The sequence below is a fragment of the Stegostoma tigrinum genome, chromosome 7 (genome assembly GCF_030684315.1).
Source record: "Stegostoma tigrinum isolate sSteTig4 chromosome 7, sSteTig4.hap1, whole genome shotgun sequence".
Lineage (NCBI taxonomy): Eukaryota > Metazoa > Chordata > Chondrichthyes > Orectolobiformes > Stegostomatidae > Stegostoma > Stegostoma tigrinum.
This window is the reverse complement of record NC_081360.1, coordinates 102,685,983-102,706,507: the sequence shown is the minus strand read 5'-3', so window position 1 is coordinate 102,706,507 and position 20,525 is coordinate 102,685,983. Positions and strand designations below refer to the sequence as shown.

At 46.9% G+C, this 20,525-nt stretch overlaps 1 protein-coding gene across 1 annotated transcript in view; it reads right to left on the bottom strand.

Moving 5' to 3' along the window:
- The window catches only part of spega (striated muscle enriched protein kinase a), a 274,095-nt gene extending 255,360 nt beyond the window's left edge, over window positions 1-18,735 (bottom strand). The window contains exon 1 of the mRNA XM_059647655.1: window positions 17,537-18,735. Within this exon, the coding sequence (XP_059503638.1) occupies window positions 17,537-17,987 (451 nt within the window). The 5' untranslated portion in view covers window positions 17,988-18,735. The remainder of the gene's footprint in view (window positions 1-17,536) is intronic.
- Between the last annotated feature and the right edge of the window lie 1,790 nt (window positions 18,736-20,525).

Here is a 20,525-nt window from a genome sequence, read left to right as displayed (position 1 = left end):
ACAGGCTGCATAAACCTGGATCAAATTCCCTGCAGCTGAGAAGGTTGAGGGTGACCTAACTGAGATATTTCAGATGCTAAAGCGATTTGATAGGGGCAAACCTTTCTGGTTGTTGTTGTGGGTGGGGGGTGTCGGAAGAAGGGGGCCGAACTGGAGCCTGGGTACTCATGAGTGAGACCAGGAAGTGCTCCTGCAAAATGAGGGTCCCACTGGAAATTGCTCCACTTCCCAAAAGGCTATTGATAGTCCAGATCCACAGGGAATGATCAAAACTGACAGCTGGTTCCTGTGTAATAGCACCAAGGGGATAGAGGGGAAGGGCTGGGAATTGGAGCTGAGATGTATATGATCCAGTATCAGGTAGGAAGGCAATGCACACCTGAGGGGCTGAATGCCACCACCTCACCCCCCCCCCCCCCCCAAGTTGCTGTGCTAGAGAATGTAAGAAGGTGTTTTTCGAATAAGGCAGCTATGAGGGGAGGAAAACCCCAGGGAATTTTGTTTCAGGGATAATAGAGGTAAAGAGCAGTGAAGGCCTCAAGACCTACAATGTTCACTGAGGTATTACCCCAAAGACAGCATGCCGGCTGTAACTCAGTCAGATTTCAGGGAGCCATGGAAATAAAGGTTCCGAATCTGGGGAAGGCCAGTTTTAATACAACAGGATCTGGCTTGGGAGCAGCTCCTTGGAGGAAAATCCTCATTAGAGCAATGGGAGACATTCAAAAGGCGAATAGTGAGAAAGTAGGGCTCGCATGTTGCTGTCTGGGTGAAGGGTGACCAGTTAGCCCAGAGAACTAGAGATGTCGAGGAATTTACTGGGCTCAGTGGCTAACATCGCTGTCTCACGGCGCCAGGGACCCACGTTCAATTCCACCCTCCAGTGCCTGTGCACCTCCACATGGATATTCCCATCATGTTTGTGTGTGTTTTCTCTAGGGGCTCTGGTTTCCTCCCACAGCCCAACGATGCGCAGGCTAGGGTGGATTGGCCACGGGAAATGCAGGGCTATAGGGTCAGGGTAAAGGGTGGGTCTAGGTGGGTTGCCCTTCAGGGGTTCAGTTGGATTTGATGGGCTGAGTGGCCTGCTTCCACACTGTACGGACTCCATGATTGTATAAGGGAAACTTATGGCTCATACTGGAGGCTCAAAGCATCAGAAACCCCACAGGCATATTGAGAGTGTGGAGGTTACTTAAAATAGGAATTAGAAAAGCAAAGTGGGGATGTGAGAAAATGCTGGCTGGTAACATTAAAGCAAATCCAGAGGTTTTTTTAAAAAGTATGTTGGGGTAAGACAATAAATAGCGAAATAACAGGACCGTTTAAGGACTGAAGATGCTGTCTGCCTGTGGAGCTGAGGTTGTAAATGGTATTTTACATCTGTATTCACTATAGAGAAGGTTGATATAGATCTAGAAATCAGCGAGAGCGACTATGATATAATTGTCAAATTAGCATTTTGAGGGAGGAGGTATTGGTAGTTTCAGGTGGTCTGAAAATGGATAAATCCCCAAACCCTGGTGAGATGTAGCCAAGGCTGTTGTGAGAGATTATACCAGACTCTATATTAACTTTCAAATTCTTTCCAGAGGTAAACGTGGTGGCATTGTCCAAGAAGAGAGGTAGGGATAAATCGGGAATTACAAACCCACGAGTCTAACAGAGATAATGGGAACTGCAGATGCTGGAGATTCCAAGCTAATAAAATGTGAGGCTGGACGAACACAGCAGGCCAAGCAGCATCTCAGGAGCACAAAAGCTGACGAAGGGTCTAGGCCCGAAACGTCAGCTTTTGTGCTCCTGAGATGCTGCTTGGCCTGCTGTGTTCGTCCAGCCTCACATTTTATTAGCCACGAGTCTAACATCTGTGTTGGGGAAACTACCGAATAAGAATTCTGAAGGACAGAATTAATCTTCACTTAAACAGGCAAAGTTTAGTCAAAATTAGTCAGAGCTGGCATTGAAAGGGGAGATCATGTCTGGATGGTTTGGTTGAATTTTTTGAGGGGGTGTTAGACGAGGGTAGCGCAGGTTATTTCGTCCACATGGACTTCACAAAGAGTTTGGACAAAGACTTACAGCGAAGACTGGTTAAGAAGTGAATAGCCCTTGTGATGCCAGGCAATTGGACAAATTAGATCCAAAATTGGCTGAATGACAGGGAATGATGGTCAAAGAGTGTTTTTGTGACTGGAAGCCTGTGTCTAGTGGAACAGCACAGGGTTTGGTGCTATTTGCTGCTATTTGAAATAATGGCCTAAATGTGAATGTAGGTGGTTTGATCAGTAAGTTTGTAGACCACATGAAAATTGTTGGGGTGCTAAATAATGAGGAGAAAAGCTGATAGAGACTGGCTGGTCATGGGGGCAGAACAATGGCAGATGGAACTTAATCCTGAAGAGTGTGAGGGGATGTACTTTGGGAGGCCTATCTCTCAGTGAGACATTGTCTTTAGAGCCGTCTAATGGTGAAATACTGCCTTTAAACAATAGGCCAACAGTTATATCGCACACAAGCTCTTGCTCCATGATTCTCTGGGTTGTATGGTGAGGGATGGCCTCGTAGCATTACCAGTAGACTATTAATCCAAAGACCCAGGAAATATTCTGGTATCTGCTACATGAAGTGAATTCACTAAAAATCTGGAATTTAACATCTAATTTTTAGTATGAAATCATTGCTGATTGTTGTGTAAAACCCCTCTGGTTCACTAATGCCCTTTAGGGAAGGAAACTGCCATCCTTACCTGGTCTAGTTTTGTGTAACACCAACTCCCGGTGCCCCAGATTACTTTCTCTCTCTCTCTCTGTAGCCTCTTTCTGAAAGTCTCTCCTCACATATGCTCCAAATACTTAATCAATCAGTGCTCCCCATCTGTGTATCCATAACCTTTTAGATATCATTAATGTGTGAGGGAGGGGTTGCTGGAGTGGTAGTACCCCATAACTGAGACAGGAGGCCCAGTTTCAAGCCCCGATAATAAAGTGTGGAGCTGGATGGACACAGCAGGCCAAGCAGCATCTCCTGAGATGGCCTGCTGTGTTCATCCAGCTTCACACTTTGTTATCTTGGATTCTCCAGCATCTGCAGTTCCCATTATCTCTGATCCCAGTCTCAAGCCCCACCTGCTCCCCCAGGTGTGTAATAACATCTCTGAAAGAACATAGATCATAACAGCACAGTGCAGGCCCTTCGGCCCTCGATGTTGTGCCGACCTGTCATACCGATCTCAAGCCCATCTAACCTACACTATTCCATGTACGTCCATATGCTTATCCAATGATGACTTAAATGTACCTAAAGTTGGCGAATCTACTACCGTTGCAGGCACAGCGTTCCATTCGCTTACTACTCTCTGAGTAAAGAAACTACCTCTGATATCTGTCCTATATCTTTCACCCCTCAATTTAAAGCTATGCCCCCTCGTGCTCGCCGTCACCATCCTAGGGTTGATGAGAAACTGTCCACAAGGACGCATTGGACTGAAGGACCTGTTCTCATGCTGTACAGCTCGATTAGCCCAATTAACATAGTTCAGGCCGGTGCATCCCACAAGGTATCAATTACAAGCTGAGGATTCCAGAGGCTCAAGCATAGAGTGCCCCAAGTGGACAGTAGAGTCACTGAGCACATCACTGAGGTAGATAGAAAGGCAAGCAAGGAGAATTTTGTCTTTCTTTGACAAAAAGGGGCATCACTGGTTGGCCAGTATTTATTGCCCAAGTCTAGTTGCCCCTTGAGAAGGTGGTGGCAAGCTGCCTCCATGAACCACTGCAGCCCATCTGCTGTGGGTTGACCCACAATGCCCTTAGGGAGGGAATTCCAGGATTTTGACCCAGCGACAGTGAAGGAACGGTGATATAGTTCCAAGTCAGGACGGTGAGGGGCTTGGAGGGAAACTTGGAGGGAGTGGTGTTCCCATGTATCTGCTGCCCTTGTCCTTCTAGATGGAAGTGGTGTTTGGAAGGTGCTATCTGAAGATCTTTGGTGAATTTTGGTACGCCTGGTGCTGTTCCTGGCACTGTCCATTGAAACAGGGTCGATTCCATGGCTGGATGGTAATGGTTGAGTGGGGGATACTCCGGGCCATGAGGTTACAGATTGAGCTGGAGTATAATTCTGCTGCTGTTGGTGGCCCACAGCGCCTCATGGATGGCCAGACTTGAGTTGCTAGATCCGTATGAAGTCTGTCCCACTTAGCACAGTGATAGTGCTACACAACACAGTGGAGGGCATTCTCAAAACTAGACATGGCATTCCTAGTGCTGGCCAACTGCGAGGCCTATAATGACACCTAACCCCCCAGCCCCTGGCAAATCCAAAACCAATAATCCACCTTGCATTCTGTGTACCCAGATGTTTCCTCACAAGTTGAACATTCTCTTCCTGGCTCTCGCCCTTCTCTCTTTCCCAACAACCCTTGGATGCCTTCCCTACAATTAATTTGTACCCTCTGGAAGGGGACTGGCTCAATTGATGAACAGATCTCTGGGGGAAAGAGTGGGAGGTAGAGGGCGACATGGAGTTGGATCAATTTGGACAGCTCTTTCGAAGGGACAGCACAGACACAATGGGCCAAATGGCCCCCTCCTGTGCACCAAGATTCTCCAGGAATAATAGCTTGTTACTGTTAGGTTGCCTCACACGAGGATGTAGGAGAGTGGAATGTTTTTGTCTGTTTTCCCCTTTTTTTTCTCTAAAAGCATTCAAACTGCCTCAGTGCAGAGACACCCTTCTGTAATCCGAGCCCCTGTTGCTTACTTACACAGTTAGAATCCAAAGGCTGGCAGATTCCAGAACGAAAATAAACCAGCACAGTTCAGCCCCAAGTGAAAGTGTGTGACGGAGCTGACAGCTGCGAACTGCAACAGCCACCCCCCCAAATCCACAGTCATCCAAACCAACATCCCCCCCCGCCACGACTTCCACCCACTTGAACATCCTCACAGAAATCCACTCTTTATCCTAACAGAGTGGATCTCTCAATCACTCCCAGACTAGTCACATCTATCTACCTCTGCCTCTCTCTGCCTCACTGTGCCCCTCATGGAATGAAACAGTAAAGTACATTCAGTCACATCTACAAAGGAATCATCATTCTGTAGCTCCAAGCTGAAATGTACACAACAAGTCAGTTTAGTCCCTGTCATTCATGGCTTTTAGTAAGTTTTCCCCTCTGGGTTCTGTCTCCCAATCTCGGTATCTGTCTCTCTCCATCCTTCTCCTCCTCTCTCACTCTCTCTCTCTGTCCCTCTCTCTGTCTGTCTCTCTCTGTGTATTTCTGTCTCTCTTTCACTCGCTTTGTCTGAATTCCTGTTACTGTCCACTACTCTCTTTCTCACACTCATCCTCTCTTCCCGCCCCTCTCTCACTCTCTCTCTCTCTACCTCCCTCTTTCTCTCTCCCTCAGTCACTGTACCTCTGTTTCTGCACTGTTTCTTTCTCATTTTGTCTATCCTCTTCTCCCTCCTCCTCTCATGCTGCCACAAGTCCTTCTCTATCTCTAGATCGCAGAAGCAGTTAGCTTAGGAGGCCATTCAGCCCACGATGTTATGTCAGGTCTTTGAAAGAGCTCCCCAATTTATTCCACTTCCCCTTCGTTTCCCACAGCTCTGAACATTTTCCTTCCAAGTGTCCAAAGTTCCTGTTGAATTCCCTTCCACCACCGTCTCAGGCATTCACAACTGCTCAAATAAAAACCCCTCACCTTCCCTCTGGTCACAGACCTTCCTGGGAACACAATCTACTCAGTAAACATAGAACATAGAACATTACAGCACAGTACAGGCCCTTCGGCCCTCGATGTTGTGCCGACCTGTCATACCAATCTCAAGCCCATCTAACCTACACTATTCCATGTACGTCCATATGCTTGTCCAATGACGACTTAAATGTACCTAAAGTTGGAGAATCTACTACCGTTGCAGGCAGAGTGTTCCATTTCCTTACTACTCTCTGAGTAAAGAACTCCATAATTGCTTTCAATCTTCCCTTTTACTTCCATCACTCACAGGAGAACAATCCCAGTTTCTGCACTCTCTCCACCTTCACTGACATCCCTCACTCCAACAAGCCTCTTGTGTTCCTCTGCTCTCTCTGTCTCTCGCTGTTTCTCACTCTCGTTGTCTATTTTACTCTGTCCCTCTGAACTTCACAGTGCCTATCCTCCCATTCCCCCAAACTCCCTATTCTCCATCCCCCTGAGGCTCTGAGGCTGGGGCTCCTACTCATCCCGACTCCGCAAAACCAGTCCACCATCTCCAAGGCACAAGTCAGGAGTGAGATGGAATACTCCCCACTTGCCTGGATGGGTACAGCCCCAACAACACTCAAGAAGCTCGACACCATCCAGAACAAAGCAGCCGCTTGATTGGCACCACATCCACAAACATCCCACTCCCTCCACCACCGACACTCAGTCGCAGCAGTGTGTACCATCTACAAGATGCTCTGCAGAAATTCACCAAAGATCCTCAGGCAGCACCTTCCAAACCCACGACCACTTCCATCTAGAAGGACAAGGGCAGTAGATACATGGGAACACCACCCCCTGCAAGTTCCCCTCTGAGTCACTCACCGTCCTGACTTGGAAATATATCGCCGTTCCTTCACTGTCACTGGGTCAGAATCCTGGAATTCCCTCCCTAAGGACATTGTGGGTCAACCTATAGCACACGGACTGCAGCGGTTCAAGAAGGCAGCTCACCCCCACCTTCTCAAGGGGCAACTAGGGACGGGTAATAAATGCTGGACCCAGCCAGCGACACCCACATCCCGTGGGTGAATTTATAAAAAAGAACAGGAATTAAGAGAGACCCACAACACTGACAGCTGCAGGCTGAGAGTGAACAATGTCTATGTCTGAGCTATAGTTCACTCGGGACCAGTCTAACCTGAGTCAGTTCAACTCAGCTCTCATAGCACACCTCTACCCACAGTACCCCCACACTCTACCCACATACACACCTGTACCCACGTCTGTCCCCACATCTGTACCCACAGTACACACCTGTACCCACACTCTACCCACAGCACACACCTGTACCCACACCTTACCCACAGTACACACCTGTAACCACACTTGACCCACAGTACACATCTGTGCCCACACCTTACCCACAGTACACATCTGTGCCCACACCTTACCCACGCCTTACCCACAATAACCTGCTCTCATACAGCTGGGCATAGCTGTAGCAAACAGGTTGAACGTGTTTACGTCCCCATGCAGTGAGAGATGTTCTCCACACCTGAGGACACTGACAGACTACTCCTCAGGCTGCCAGGCAGTAGTGGACGCACCAACATTAACCCTTGAGCAGTCGGTTCACCCTCTGGCATTCTGTTCCATACCTGCACAGCAGTGACTCGGTTTATCGGAGGCAAATTTATTTAAGGGAAGGGTGTGAAATCGGGAAATCCGAACAGAAATGCTGACAGCTCCTCTCGAAGAGCGGATCATTGCCTGAGGCAGCCAGAGAAGGCAGGGAATACAAAACAGCCTGAAACAGATATAATGGGAACTGCAGATGCTGGAGATTCCAAGATAATAAAATGTGGGGCTGGATGAACACAGCAGGCCAAGCAGCATCTCAGGAGCACAAAAGCTGACGTTTCGGGCCTAGACCCTTCATCAGAGAGGATGAAACAGCCTGAAACAGATGTTGGGTTAGTGGGTCAAGAGGAGTGAGGCACGGGCGAGGGAGTGAGAGAGAAAGGAGAGACACAGAAAAATGTGTGTAAAAATTGAAAAATCAAGTGGGGCTAAAAGGGAGAGAAAGCAACACTGAAATATTGCAGGGGTGGATAAAAGAAAGAGAGATTGAGAATGAAGGTAGAAAGAGAGGGGCATGGAAGGGTGAATGAGGAAAAGACTGAAACAGAACAGATCAGAGAAAGAGCGAGGGGAAGAATGTGTGAATGAAGAGGTAAACGCGAAGGACAGGAACAGAGAAAATGGGAGTGACTGACATGATGAGGAATCTCGAGAGAGGTTTGAAAGAGAGACGGAGAATTGGGTATGAAAGGATTATCGGAGAGAAGAGGAGGAACAGGGAATGTGAAAATCAGAAAAAGAGGGAGAGAGGGAAGGGAGGGGGTGAGTGATATGAGAGAGAGAGGCGAGATCACATAAGGGAGAGAGAGAAGAGAAAGCAATTGAAAGGGAGAGTGAGTGAGCATGAGTGTGGGATCATTTAACAGCAGAAATGTGCGCAGTCAGTTTAAGTGGGAAACTGATCCGATATGGTAATAAATAACTGGAAAATAACACATCAAAGGGAAATTCTCATCTGTGTGTTTGTGAGAAAGCGAAATACAGCAAAAATCCTCTGCACTGTAAATGAACACTTAACCACGGCTGATAATGGGAACTGCAGACGCTGGAGAATCCAAGATAATAAAATGTGAAGCTGGATGAACACAGCAGGCCAAGCAGCATCTCAGGAGCACAAAAGCTGACGTTTCGGGCTCTCTGATGAAGGGTCTAGGCCCGAAACATCAGCTTTTGTGCTCCTGAGATGCTGCTTGGCCTGCTGTGTTCATCCAGCTCCACACCTTGTTATCGGATTCTCCAACATCTGCAGTTCCTGCTTTCTCTCTAGAGCTGACATATTTCCTCTATTAGAAGGGTGACTGTGCTCCACCCGCTCCCCCCCAACCCCGACCTGTCCCACATCCTTTAAGAGAAACAGAGCAGATCATTTTTTATTTCATTTATTCATTCAGGGGATGAGGGTGGTGCTGACAAGGCAGTATTTACTGCCCATCCCTAATTGCCCAGGGGGGCAGTTGAGAGTCAACCGCATTGCTGAGGGTCTGGAGTCACAAATAGGCCAGGCCAGGTAAGGATGGCCATTTCCTTCCCTAAAGGGCATTAGTGAACCAGGTGGGTTTTTCCCGACAATCAACAATGGGTTCATGGTCATCATTAGGCTCTTAATTCCAGATATTTATTGAATTCAAATTCCACCATCTGCCAAGGCAGGATTCGAACCCAGGTCCCCAGATCATTATCTGGGTCTCAGTATTAACGGTCCAGCGATAATACCACTGGGCCATCACCTCCCCTTAATGTTACTGGGTTAGTGACCTGGAATCCAGGGCCAATGGCTGATGCAAAAATGAGGTTGAGTCCCACTCCAGCCTCTGGGGAACACAAATCCCTTAAGTTAAAGAATCTAGAGTTACAAATATAGTCACAGTGCCCATATAATTTCAAGATTGTGGTCCTTGTGGCTCAGGGGTAGTGTTTCTAGCTCTGGATCAGGAGGACCGGGGTGTGCAATAATGTCTCTGAACTGGTTGATTAGATAAATCTACGCTGGCTTAGTTATTAAAATCCCATCTGGGTCACTAATGCCCTTCAGGGAAGGAAACTGCCATCCTTACTGGATCTGGCCTACACGTGACTCCAGCCCCACAGCAATGTGGGTGACATGTAACTGACCCCTGAAATGGCTAAGCAGGGGAGCCAGTTGTGTTCCAGAAAGCAGGTCATTGCCACCTCTTCCAGGACAATTACGGACAGGCGTCAAACACTGGTCCATCCGGTAACACCCACAACCATGGATGGAGATGAAATATTTTGACTGGAAAGCGTTTTGGATCGTTCTGAGTTTGTGAAAGATACAATAGATTCTTCCTGGATCCAAATTAAGCAATTTTCCCAAAGTACAGGGGTCGCCATTACAGCCTGGTAAATGTATAGTCACAGTATCATTAGCCGGTGCCGCAGGGTACAAACGTGGTCACTGAGAAGGACGAGCAATAGCCAGGCTATTGACAAATACATCCTGTAGAAATATTCAGGTCCTGCCGCAGTTTGTCATGTGTTTGAAGTGCTTCGGTTAAATGAAAGATTGTAACTCATACCCGAGAGTTAATGACAGGGACCTGAGGAGGCCATTCGGGCCCTCTAATCTGCTTCCCCACTCAATTTGATCAGTGGACGTGGGAGCAGAAGTGAACCATTCAGCCTATCAAATTCGCTCCACCATTCAATGAGATTGTGACTGGTTTGGCCGTCCTCAACTCCACTTTCCTGCCTTTTCCCCAGAATCCTTGGTTCCCTGCCTGATCAAAAAACTCAGCCTTCCATATATTTACTGGCCCAGCTGCAACAGCCCTCTGCAGTAAAGTATTCCACAGATTCACTCTCCTCCCAGAGATGACATTCCCCTTCCTTTCCGTCTTAAACTGGCGGGATTTGGTGTCGTCTGGTTTTAGATTCTCCCACAGTGGGAAATCAACCTTTCCACCTCTACCCTGTCTAGGCCCCTAAGCATCTTGTATGTTTCAGTAATGTTGTCTCTCATTCTGTTAAACTCCATTGAGTACAGGCCCAACCTGCTCAACCTGTCCTCCTAAGACAGTCCCTCTGTACTTTGTACCAGCCCAGTGAACCCTCTGTTGTCTGCCTCCAATGCCAGTCTATCATTCCTTAGATAAGGGACTCAAAACCATTCACATTATTTCAGCTAAGCTCTGACTAAGGCCTTGAATAGTTTAGCAAAACATCCTGACTTTTATTTTACATTTCCTTTGTTAAAAAAAAACTACCATCCCATTTACCTTCCTTATTACCCACTGGCCTTGGGCACCCAGATTTTTGTGCTTCAGCAACGAGGACTGCCCAATCTCTCCATGTTGTAGCTTTCTGCAGTCTTTCTCCATTTAAAGAATCATCAGCTCTTCTATTCTTCCTGCCAAAGTGCATCACCCCACATTATACTCCCGCTGCTAAGCTTTTGCCCATTCATTCTACCCCGTCTATACTTTTCTGCAAACTCTTTGAGCAATCCTCATCACTTGACCACCACCCTCCCACACACATTTTCATATCATCCACATTCTCGGCAACAGTACGTTAACTTTGCATTTTGTAAATTGTGAGCCAGGCACACAGCACAGCTTACAGGTTGCTGTCTTGAGAATGCCCCCAGTCCCACGTACCAGCCTTCTATGAGTTAGTGAAGCCTCTATCAATGCTAATGTCTACCCCCAACACCTTACAGCTATCGTGCTGTGCCTTATCAAACACCTTCTGAAAATCCAAATCTGTCCCTTTTATCTATCCTGCATGCTACCTCCTCAAACAATTCTGTTAAATCTGTCAGGCATTATTTCCCCTTCATGGAGCTGACTCCACTTGATCATAATATGCATTTCTAAATGTTTTGCTTTTGTATCTTTAATAATAGACTCTAACATTTGGCAACAACAGGCATTAAGCAGTCGTACAGTTTCCTGTGTTTTGTCTTTTAGGAGCAGCGACCTATGAGAGGTTTTTTAAAATCATGAGGAGCATGGATAGGGCGAATAGGTGAGGTCTTTTTTCCAGGGTAGGGGAGTCCAACACTAGAGGCGCATAGGTTTAAGGCGGAGCGGAAATATTTAAAAGGTACCTTAGGGGAAAAGTTTTCACACAGAGGGTGGTTTGTGCTTGGATTGAGCTGCCAGAGGAAGTGGTGGAGGCTGGTACAATTACAACATTTAAAAGGCATCTGGGTGGGTATGTAACCAGGAAGGGTTTAGAGGGATATGGGCCAAATGCGGGCAAATGGGACTGGATTAGTTTAGGATATCTGGTCAACATAGATGAGTTGGATTGAAGGATCTGTTTCCTGCTGCACATCCCTATGACTCTGTGACTCTAAATAAATGTGTTGCATTGCCAGTTTCCTATTCTCTGAGATTTTTCCAGAAATCTAAAGATTTCTTGACAATTACTATCAGTGCATCTGCAACTATTCTCTTTAATATCCTGGGATGCATCTCCTCAGGTCGAGGAGATTTTACGGGGTCTTCCGTCCGTTAGCTTTCCCAGAACTTTTCTCTAGTGATAGTCATTGTATCTGTTTCCTGTCTGGAATATTAAGATTTTTGGAATACCTTCACTGCTTATCTCCTGTGGAATCTGTTGCCAGATATTTATTCCTCTCCTCTGCCATTTCCCGCTTCCTCAATATTGTTTCCCCAGCCTCATTCTCTAAGGAACAAAAACAAAGTTGCTGGAAAAGCTCAGTAGGTGTGGCAGCATCTGTGGAGGTGAAAACACAGAGTTAACGTTTCGAGTCCAGTGACCCTTCTTCAGAACTGATGGTGGCTGGGAAAACGTCAGTTTATGTGCAGAAAATAGGGAGGTGGGTGGGGTAGGGAGGATAGGATAGGATAGAGCCCAAAGAGAGAGAAAGACAGTTGCCCCCCCCCCCCCTTCTAAGGGGCCCATGTTCACTCTGGCTTCTCTCTTTCTTTATATATTTAAAGAGGCTTGTGCTGTGTGTCTTGATGTTACTTACAAGCTGTCCCTCAAAGATTATTTTCTCCACTTTTATGATTATTTTGGTCATCTTTTATTGGTCTTTGAAACTTTTCCAGTCCTCTGGCTCACCATTAATGCACATTGTATGTTATTTTTCTTTCTATGTGATGCTATCCTTGACTTCCTGGGTTAATCCTTTCTCAGAATTCTTATTCCTCTCTGGGGTATATCTCTGCTATGGGCCATGTGCTATATTTTAAATGTCTGCTATTAATCCTCAACCATCTGTGTTTCTATAATCCTTTCCCAGTCTGCTCCAACCAGCCCTTATTCCTTTGTAATTATCCTTATTTAAGCTTAGCACAGTTGTTTCTGACCCAGGTTCCTCCCACTCAAACTGAGAACTAAATTCAACGAGGTTATGGTCACTGTTTCCTAGCGGATAATTTACCCTGACTTTATTCATTAAAACTGCCTCCTTACAGTTCACCAGCTCCGAAAGAACTGGTCCCCTCAATGTTGGAATTTTTAATTTATCCCCAGCCTCAACAGATTCTGTTATGCCCCTTTACATAGAACATAGGACAGTATAGCACCATACAGGCCCTTCAGCCCACAATGCTGTGCTGGCCCATTATCCCACTGAGATCAGTCTACACTGCATGTCCTACATTTTACTATCCTCTATGTGCCTATCCAAGAGTAGCTTAAATGTCCCTAATGTATCTGACTCCACTACCACTGCCGGCAGCGTAGTCCACGCCCACCTCTCTGTGTGAAGAACCTACCTCTGACATCTCCCCTATACCTTCCTCCAATCACCTTAAAATTATACCCCCTCGTAACAGTCATTTCCGCCCTGGGAAAATGTCTCTGACTATCCACCCTATCTATGCCTCTCATCATCTTGTACAACTCTATCAAGTCACCTCTCATTCTTCTTCGATCCAATGATAAAACTCCTAGCTCCCTCAACCGTTCCTCATAAGACCTGCCCTCCAGTCCAGGCAGCATCCTGGTAAATCTCCTCTGCGCCCTCTCTACAGCTTCCACATCCTTCCTTGTAATGAGGCGACCAGAACTGAATACAATATTCCAAATGTAGTCTAATGGGGGTTTTATAGAGCTGCAGCATAACCTCACGGCTCTTAAACTCAATCCCCCTGCCAATGAAAGCCAAAACACCTTTGTGTGAAGATGTCCTTCCTGATATCAGTTTTGGCCAATTTTAAGCTTTGTCACTCACCCACACATGCAGCCCCACTTCCTCTTCTAACCGCTCCACAGAGAAAATGGTTTCTCTCCATCTACTTTATCAGATTCTTTAATATTCTACAATAACACCTCAATGAGATACTTTCTAAATTCATTTGTGAGATTAAGGCATCACTGACGTTCGCATCTTTCATTGTTTTATACCTGTGGGAATTGAAGCCCAGCCTGCACAATGTAACCCCACCAGCGCCTCTCACCCCCTCACCTCTGGATCATTTTGGGAATCTGCAGGGAGCATGGGTTCAAATCTAACCGTTGCAGCTAATGGAATTTAAATACAATGAATAAATCAGGAATTGCAAATTAATCTCAGTTATGACAACCATTAACAATAATCACTGAAACCCTCCAGTGTCCTTCAGTGAAGGAATTCCCTCCCTAAGGAACATTGTGGGTCTATCTTCAGCACATGGGCAGCAGCGGTTCAAAAAGGCAGCTCACCCCCACCTTCTCAAGGGACAACTAGGGACGGGTGTAAATGCTGGGCCCGGCCAGCTATGCTCATGTCCAATGAATAAGTAAAAAGCAAATTGTGCCTTCCTTACCTGGACTGGCCTACACGTGACTCCAGGCCAAAAGCAATGGGATTGACATTTAGCTGCTCTGAAATGGTCCAGCAGGATACTCCATTCAAGGGCAAATTAAACAGAAGCAGCTAATGATGCCTTTGTCAGCAACATCCGCGTCACATGGCAGAATAAAGTCAAATAAAGAGTTTAAAGAATGAAAAGTGTTGTCTGCTGCTGGACAAAACCAACAAAATTGGAATAGATCTGCAAATGAGAATGTGAGTTTTGAAACTGAGTTGTCGTTGGGCTGAGCAGATTCCTGGGATGGCAAGACTGACGTTTGAAGAGAGTATGGATCAGTTAGGGCTATATTCACTGGAGTTTAAAAGAACAAGGGGGAGTCACATAAAAACCCATAAAATTCTAACAGGATTAGACAGGGTAAACAGAGGAAGGATGTTGTTGATGATGGGGAAGTCCAGAACCAGGTGTCAGGGTGTAAAGATACGGGGTGGGCCATTTAGGACTGAGATGTGGAGAAATGTCTTCATCCAGAAATTGGGGGCCCTGTGGAATTCTCTGCTCCAGGAACCTTTTGAGGCCAAAACATTGAATGTTGGCGAAAAACAAATAGATATAATTTTTTGTGCTTTTGTGCTCCTGAGATGCTGCTGGTCCTGCTGTGTTCATCCAGCCTCACATTTTATTATCTTAGATATAATTTTTGCTCATTGTGTTCTATGCTGGCTCTCTCAAAGAGCTCTATAGGCAGTCTCGCTCCATCCTACCCTCTCCTTCGCATATTCCACGTCACAACAAATCCCTGGGTCAAAACTAATTACCATCCCCTTGCCCCACACTTTTACTGACTCCCTTTGATCTGTGTCTCTCGTGGTTACCAAGACTCCTGCCCCCTGAAACACTTTCTCCTCATATATTCTATCAGAGGTCCTCAGATTTGTTACCCAGCAGAAGGAGGCCATTTGGACCACTGTGTCTGCACCAGGTCTTCAAATGAGCTTCATTACAAAGTTCAGCATTACCTCCTTGCTCTTGTATTCTAGGCCTCTACTAATAAAGCTGAGAACACTGTGCGCACAATATCCTAGGTGTGGTCTCACCATGGGCCTGTACAATTGTAACTAGACATCCCTGCTCCTAAACTCAATTTGCTGGCCAGGCAGCATTTATTGCCCATCCCTAATTGCCCAGAGGGCAGTTAAGAGTCAACCACATTGCCATGGGTCTGGGGTCACATGTAGGCCAGACCAGGTAATGATGTCAGTTTCCTTCCCTAAAGGACATTAGTGAACCAGATGCGTTTTTCCAACAATTGACAATGGATTCACAGTCGTCATTAGAATCTCAATTCTAGATATTCATTGAATTCAAGTTCCACCAACTGCTGCGGGAGGATTTGAACCTGAGTCCCCAGAACAGTATCTGGGTCTCTAGATTACCAATCCAGCAATAACACCACTAGGCCATTGCTTCTCCCTTGCAATGAAGGCCCACACACCGTTTCCCTTCTTCAGCACCTACTGCACCTGCAAAATTATAAAGTCCCACATACCAGTGTCAGAATCGTGTGACCTGCCACTCTCTATTCACCGTAACCCAGTACTCCCATAGATGCAATATCAAGGTCACACCAAGTCCCCATTACCCATCATGCACTGTTGCTCGGTCCAACAACAACTTAATCTCAAACTCCCATCCTCATTTGTAATTCCATTCCTATTTCTACGATCTCTTCCAATCAGAGATAGGGAGAGAGAGATAACAAGGTGTGGAGATGGATGAACACAACAGGCCAAGCAGCATCAGAGGAGCACATGGTCCATTGTGTTCATCCAGCTCCACACTTTGTTACAATCAAACCTGCATGTTAGCCTTAAGAGCATCATGAGCTACGACACCCAAGTCCCTCTGTGCTTCAGATTTCCGAAGCCTTTCCCTGTTTAGAAAATAGTCTGCATCTCCGTTCGCCTTACCAAAATGTATAACCTCACGCTTTCCCACACTGCATTCCATCTGCCCCTTGCTTTGCCCGCTCTCCTGGCCGGTCCTTCCTCAGCCTCCCCACTTCCTCAGTACTACCTGACCCTGCATCGATTTTTGTGCTGTCTGTGACCTTAGCAACGATGCCCCCAGTTCCTTCATCCCCAGAAGGAAATCCCAGTAGTGTTAGATCTCAAATCAACAATTAGTCCGGCATCAGTTCCCGCTTAGGGAACAGGATTTCCAAACTCTTCCCCACTCTCCATGTCAGGAAGTGTTTACTAATTGCCGAAGAAGGACTAGAGACATTAACTCTGCTTTCTCCCCACAGATGCTGCCAGGCCTGCTAAGTTTCTCCAGCAGTTTCTATTTTTGTTTTTGAGTCACAGCATCCAAAGTTTTTTGGGTTTTCTTCCTCATTCCCGAATGGCCAGGCTCAATCCTTTTGACTTGGCTCTGTATCCCTGCAATCAGATTCCCACAACCCAGCACCGTGTCCTCCTTTTATATGTCTAGAAATGTACAAGCAAGAAAGATGCCCAGGCCGCTTGGCCCTTTCAGCCTGCTCCCCAACTCGATAAGATTGTGGCTGATCTTATTTTACCTTAACTCTACTTTCCTGAACATCCCCGATAATCTTCCATCCCCTTTTCGGTCAGCAAGAATCTATCTCCCTCGGCCTTAAAAATACTTAAAGATTCTGCATCCACTGCCTTTTGAGGAAGGGAGATTCCAAAAGCTCACAGCCCCCTGAGAGAAAAGAAAAATGTTTCCCCATCTCTGTCCTAAATATGTGCCCCTTTATTTCGATTTTCGGGCCCTAGTGCCAGATTCTCCAACAACATGAAACATGCTTTTCCACATCCACCTCATCAGATCCCCTCAGTCACCTCTGAAACCAGTTTAAATCGCTCAGTCCTCTAAATTCCCGGGTCTAGTGGTGCAGTGTCCCTACCTCTGAGCCAAGAGGTCCACTTTTAAGTGCCACTTTCTCCACAGCTGCATTGTAACAAGTTGATTAAGCAAAACAATTACATTTTAGGACCAGGGTCTATTCTAGCACAGTGGAAGTGTCCCTATCTCTGAGCCAGAAGACTCAGGTTCCATTCCCTCCTCCTCAATGGGTGTGTGATGACATCTCCAAGCAGGTTGTTTCTGATAAGTACTGAACGCAGAAAGAGAACGCACAAAGCTGAATGACTGAGCTCTAAATTAGGGGGGATCTTGTGCTGACAACGGGGCAGCGCTCCGAAAAGCTCGTGATTTCAAATAAGCCCATTGGACTATAACCTGGTGTCGTGTGATTTCTGACATTGTCCAACCCCAGCCCAAAGCTGGCAGCTCCACATTGGAACCAAGAGGCCCGCATTCAAATCCCACCTGCCCTAGTGCTATAACAAAACATCGAGATTCCAGGGATAATCTATTATCCTGTCCACCAACCTCTCTCCCCCGACCCCTGCCCACTGCAAACCCAGCATCCTACCTTCCAATTCCAACACAGCCAGCACAGCTGAAGACTGGGATTCTCCGACGCAGTTCCGAGCGATGCAGGTGTAGACCCCAGCGTCGGTGGGCTTGCAATCCCGGATCCACAGCGCCCCGTACTCCCCGCTCTCCTGTGCCAGGCAGTGGTTATTCTTGTACCAGGCCAGTGTGGGTACGGGGCACCCTGTCACTGCCACCTTCAGCCTGATGTCACAGCCAGTGCCTATCGCTGCATTCTTCAGCTTCCTGAGAAAAGCAGGCGCCTGGGCACCCTCCACAACCAGGGGCACCTCGGGCACAGTCTGGTCCCCGCCATGGACCCTCGGCCTCTTTGGGGGGACAGTTGAAACCCCCTCTGCCAACCTTGCCCTCGCAGGGGGCAGGGAAGGATGGAGTTGGGCATCTCTGCTGCCCTTCTTCAGAGTGAGGGTGGTCTGTACAGTATGCATGAAGAAAAACCCTGAGCAAAATATGAAAGGGGGTTAGAAACCAGAGGGACAGCTGCCAGATACAACTATCTGGTGTTTTGCAGCCTCCTCTTTTTCAAATCTAATCAAATTTAATAAATAAAGGATGGGGGGAGAGAGAGAGAGAGAGAAAGTGAAGTGGAGGAAGGACTGATAATCTTTTGAAAAACGTATTGAACTCTCTGCTCGATGACGCTTTTAGCATAAATTGAGCAGAGTTCACGAGTGAAAAATTGCTTCTGCTGAGCTTACTAAACAAGCCAGAACCATACACAGGAAAGGGATTTATAAACTTTGAAGAGTTTTAAAAGAATCGCCAACATTTAAACCTGCCTTTATTTAACCCAATCTTTTTTTCTCTCTCTACAACCAGTTAAGCTTTTTTTGTAAGAACAATGAGAATAAAAGTTAGCGTACCTCAATTTTTTCTCAGAGAAGCTCTTTTGCTCAGGGTTTTTTCCCAGGTTGGAGCGAGGTCGTTAGGTGAGGTTTTCGTTGATGGAGGGCTAGGCGGGTGGGGGTGGGAGGAATCAGTTGAGAACGGCGTTATTAGTGCGGAATATTTTTAGCAAGGCTGCAGCCACTAATCCTTTCCCCTCTCTTACGACCCTCCAGAGGACGACCCCCTTCAGCACTGGCTATTTCATTTCCTTTAAAGTTACTGTTTTACTGAGGGCCCAAGAGTGGAGCTGGGCTTACAGCTCACCTGCCTGATCATGGTTACCCCCCACCCCCTCCAACTCAGGCACTGGTGATGTCCCACAGATTTCAAACCTCGTCTCCCTGCCCCCACCTCTCTCTCTCTCTCTCTATCTATCTCTGCTGTCATTCCCCTGCTAAACCCCAGCTGTCTCACATCAGTCACAACTCTCTTTAAACAGCTCATCCCTTTAACGCAGGCAGTGGCAGGTCTGGGGTGGAGAGCCGGTGAGATTGGGTGGGAGCGCAATGAACCAAAATAAGATCGAGGCCCATTGACCCCCACCAGCCAATTCCTCACCAACCTCACCACAATGGCATCGTTGATGCCTACCCTAGCGGATGTGGCAGACCCTGGCTGGGAAGATTTGGGACAACATAAAGGGCACATGCCTGGTGCCACCGTTGATCCCTCAGCCACCGTTCCTGGGGGGCTGACAATCTGGCAGTGCCACATCGCTGGATGTGGGAGCTTGCTGTGCATGCCTTAAATTGCAGCAGTTCCAACAGCATCTTGTCGCAGGTACCCCCGCCCCGAAGGTGTGGGACTCCCCCTCCCACATCTGGGTCTAACAAAGACAGAAAACAGAAGTTGCTGTAAAAGCTCAGCAGGCCTGGCAGCCTCTGTGAAGTGGTGCGGTTCTGAGGAAGGGTCACCGGACCAGAAACATTAACTCAGTTTCTTTCTCCACAGATGCTGCCAGACATGCTGAGCTTTTCCAGCAACTTCTGTTTTTGTTCCTGATTTACTGCATCTGCAGTTCTCTCAGTTTTAATTTAACAAAGACAGCTGTTTTCACAGCCTCAGCAGGTCCCCATAAGGTAGGCAATTTGAAACATTTGTTGTGTAGAATCAACGAGCTGAATGGTCTACTCATTTCCCTTAGCTGTGGTGCTCCAAGTGCAGAAGCAGTGTAGTGCACCCATATCCTGGGCAAATGCTCAGGGATGGATTATGAGAATGACTGTGACTTTAGATACACTTATTTATCCTTACTGTGTGTCTGTCACAGTGTTTGCTGCTAACTGATCTCAAAAAATGGTACTGAGCCACTATCTTCAATATGACTGAGTGGTTCACCCAGCCTGAGGGCTGTCAGAGTCAACCACAATGCTGTGGGTCTGGAGTCACATGTAGGCCAGACTAGGTAAGGATGGCAGTTCCCTTTCCTCATGGACATTAGTGAACCAGATGGGTTTTTCCAACATAACAAAGTGTGGAGCTGGATGAACAGAGCAGGCCAAGCAGCATCTTAGGAGCACAAAAGCTGACGTTTCGGGCCTAGGTTTTTCCAACAATCTGGTACATCACACACACACACACACAAACACACACACACACACACACACACACACACACACACGTGTTACTCAGTTTTACGTAGAACATAGAACATTACAGCACAGTACAGGCTCTTCGGCCCTCGATGTTGTGCCGACCTATCATACCGATCTCAAGCCCATCTAACCTACACTATTCCATGTACGTCCATATGCTTATCCAATGATGACTTAAATGTACCTAAAGTTGGCGAATCTACCACCATTGCAGGCAAAGCGTTCCATTCCCTTACTACTCTCTGAGTAAAGAAACTACCTCTGACATCCGCCCTATATCTTTCACCCCTCAATTTAAAGCTACGCCCCCTCGTGCTCGCCGTCACCATCCTAGGAAAAAGGCTCTCCCTATCCACCCTATCTAACCCTCTGATTATTTTATATGTTTCAATTAAGTCACCTCTCAACCTTCTTCTCTCTAAAGAAAACAGCCTCCAGTCCCTCAGCCTTCCCTCGTAAGAACTTCCCTCCATACCAGGCAAC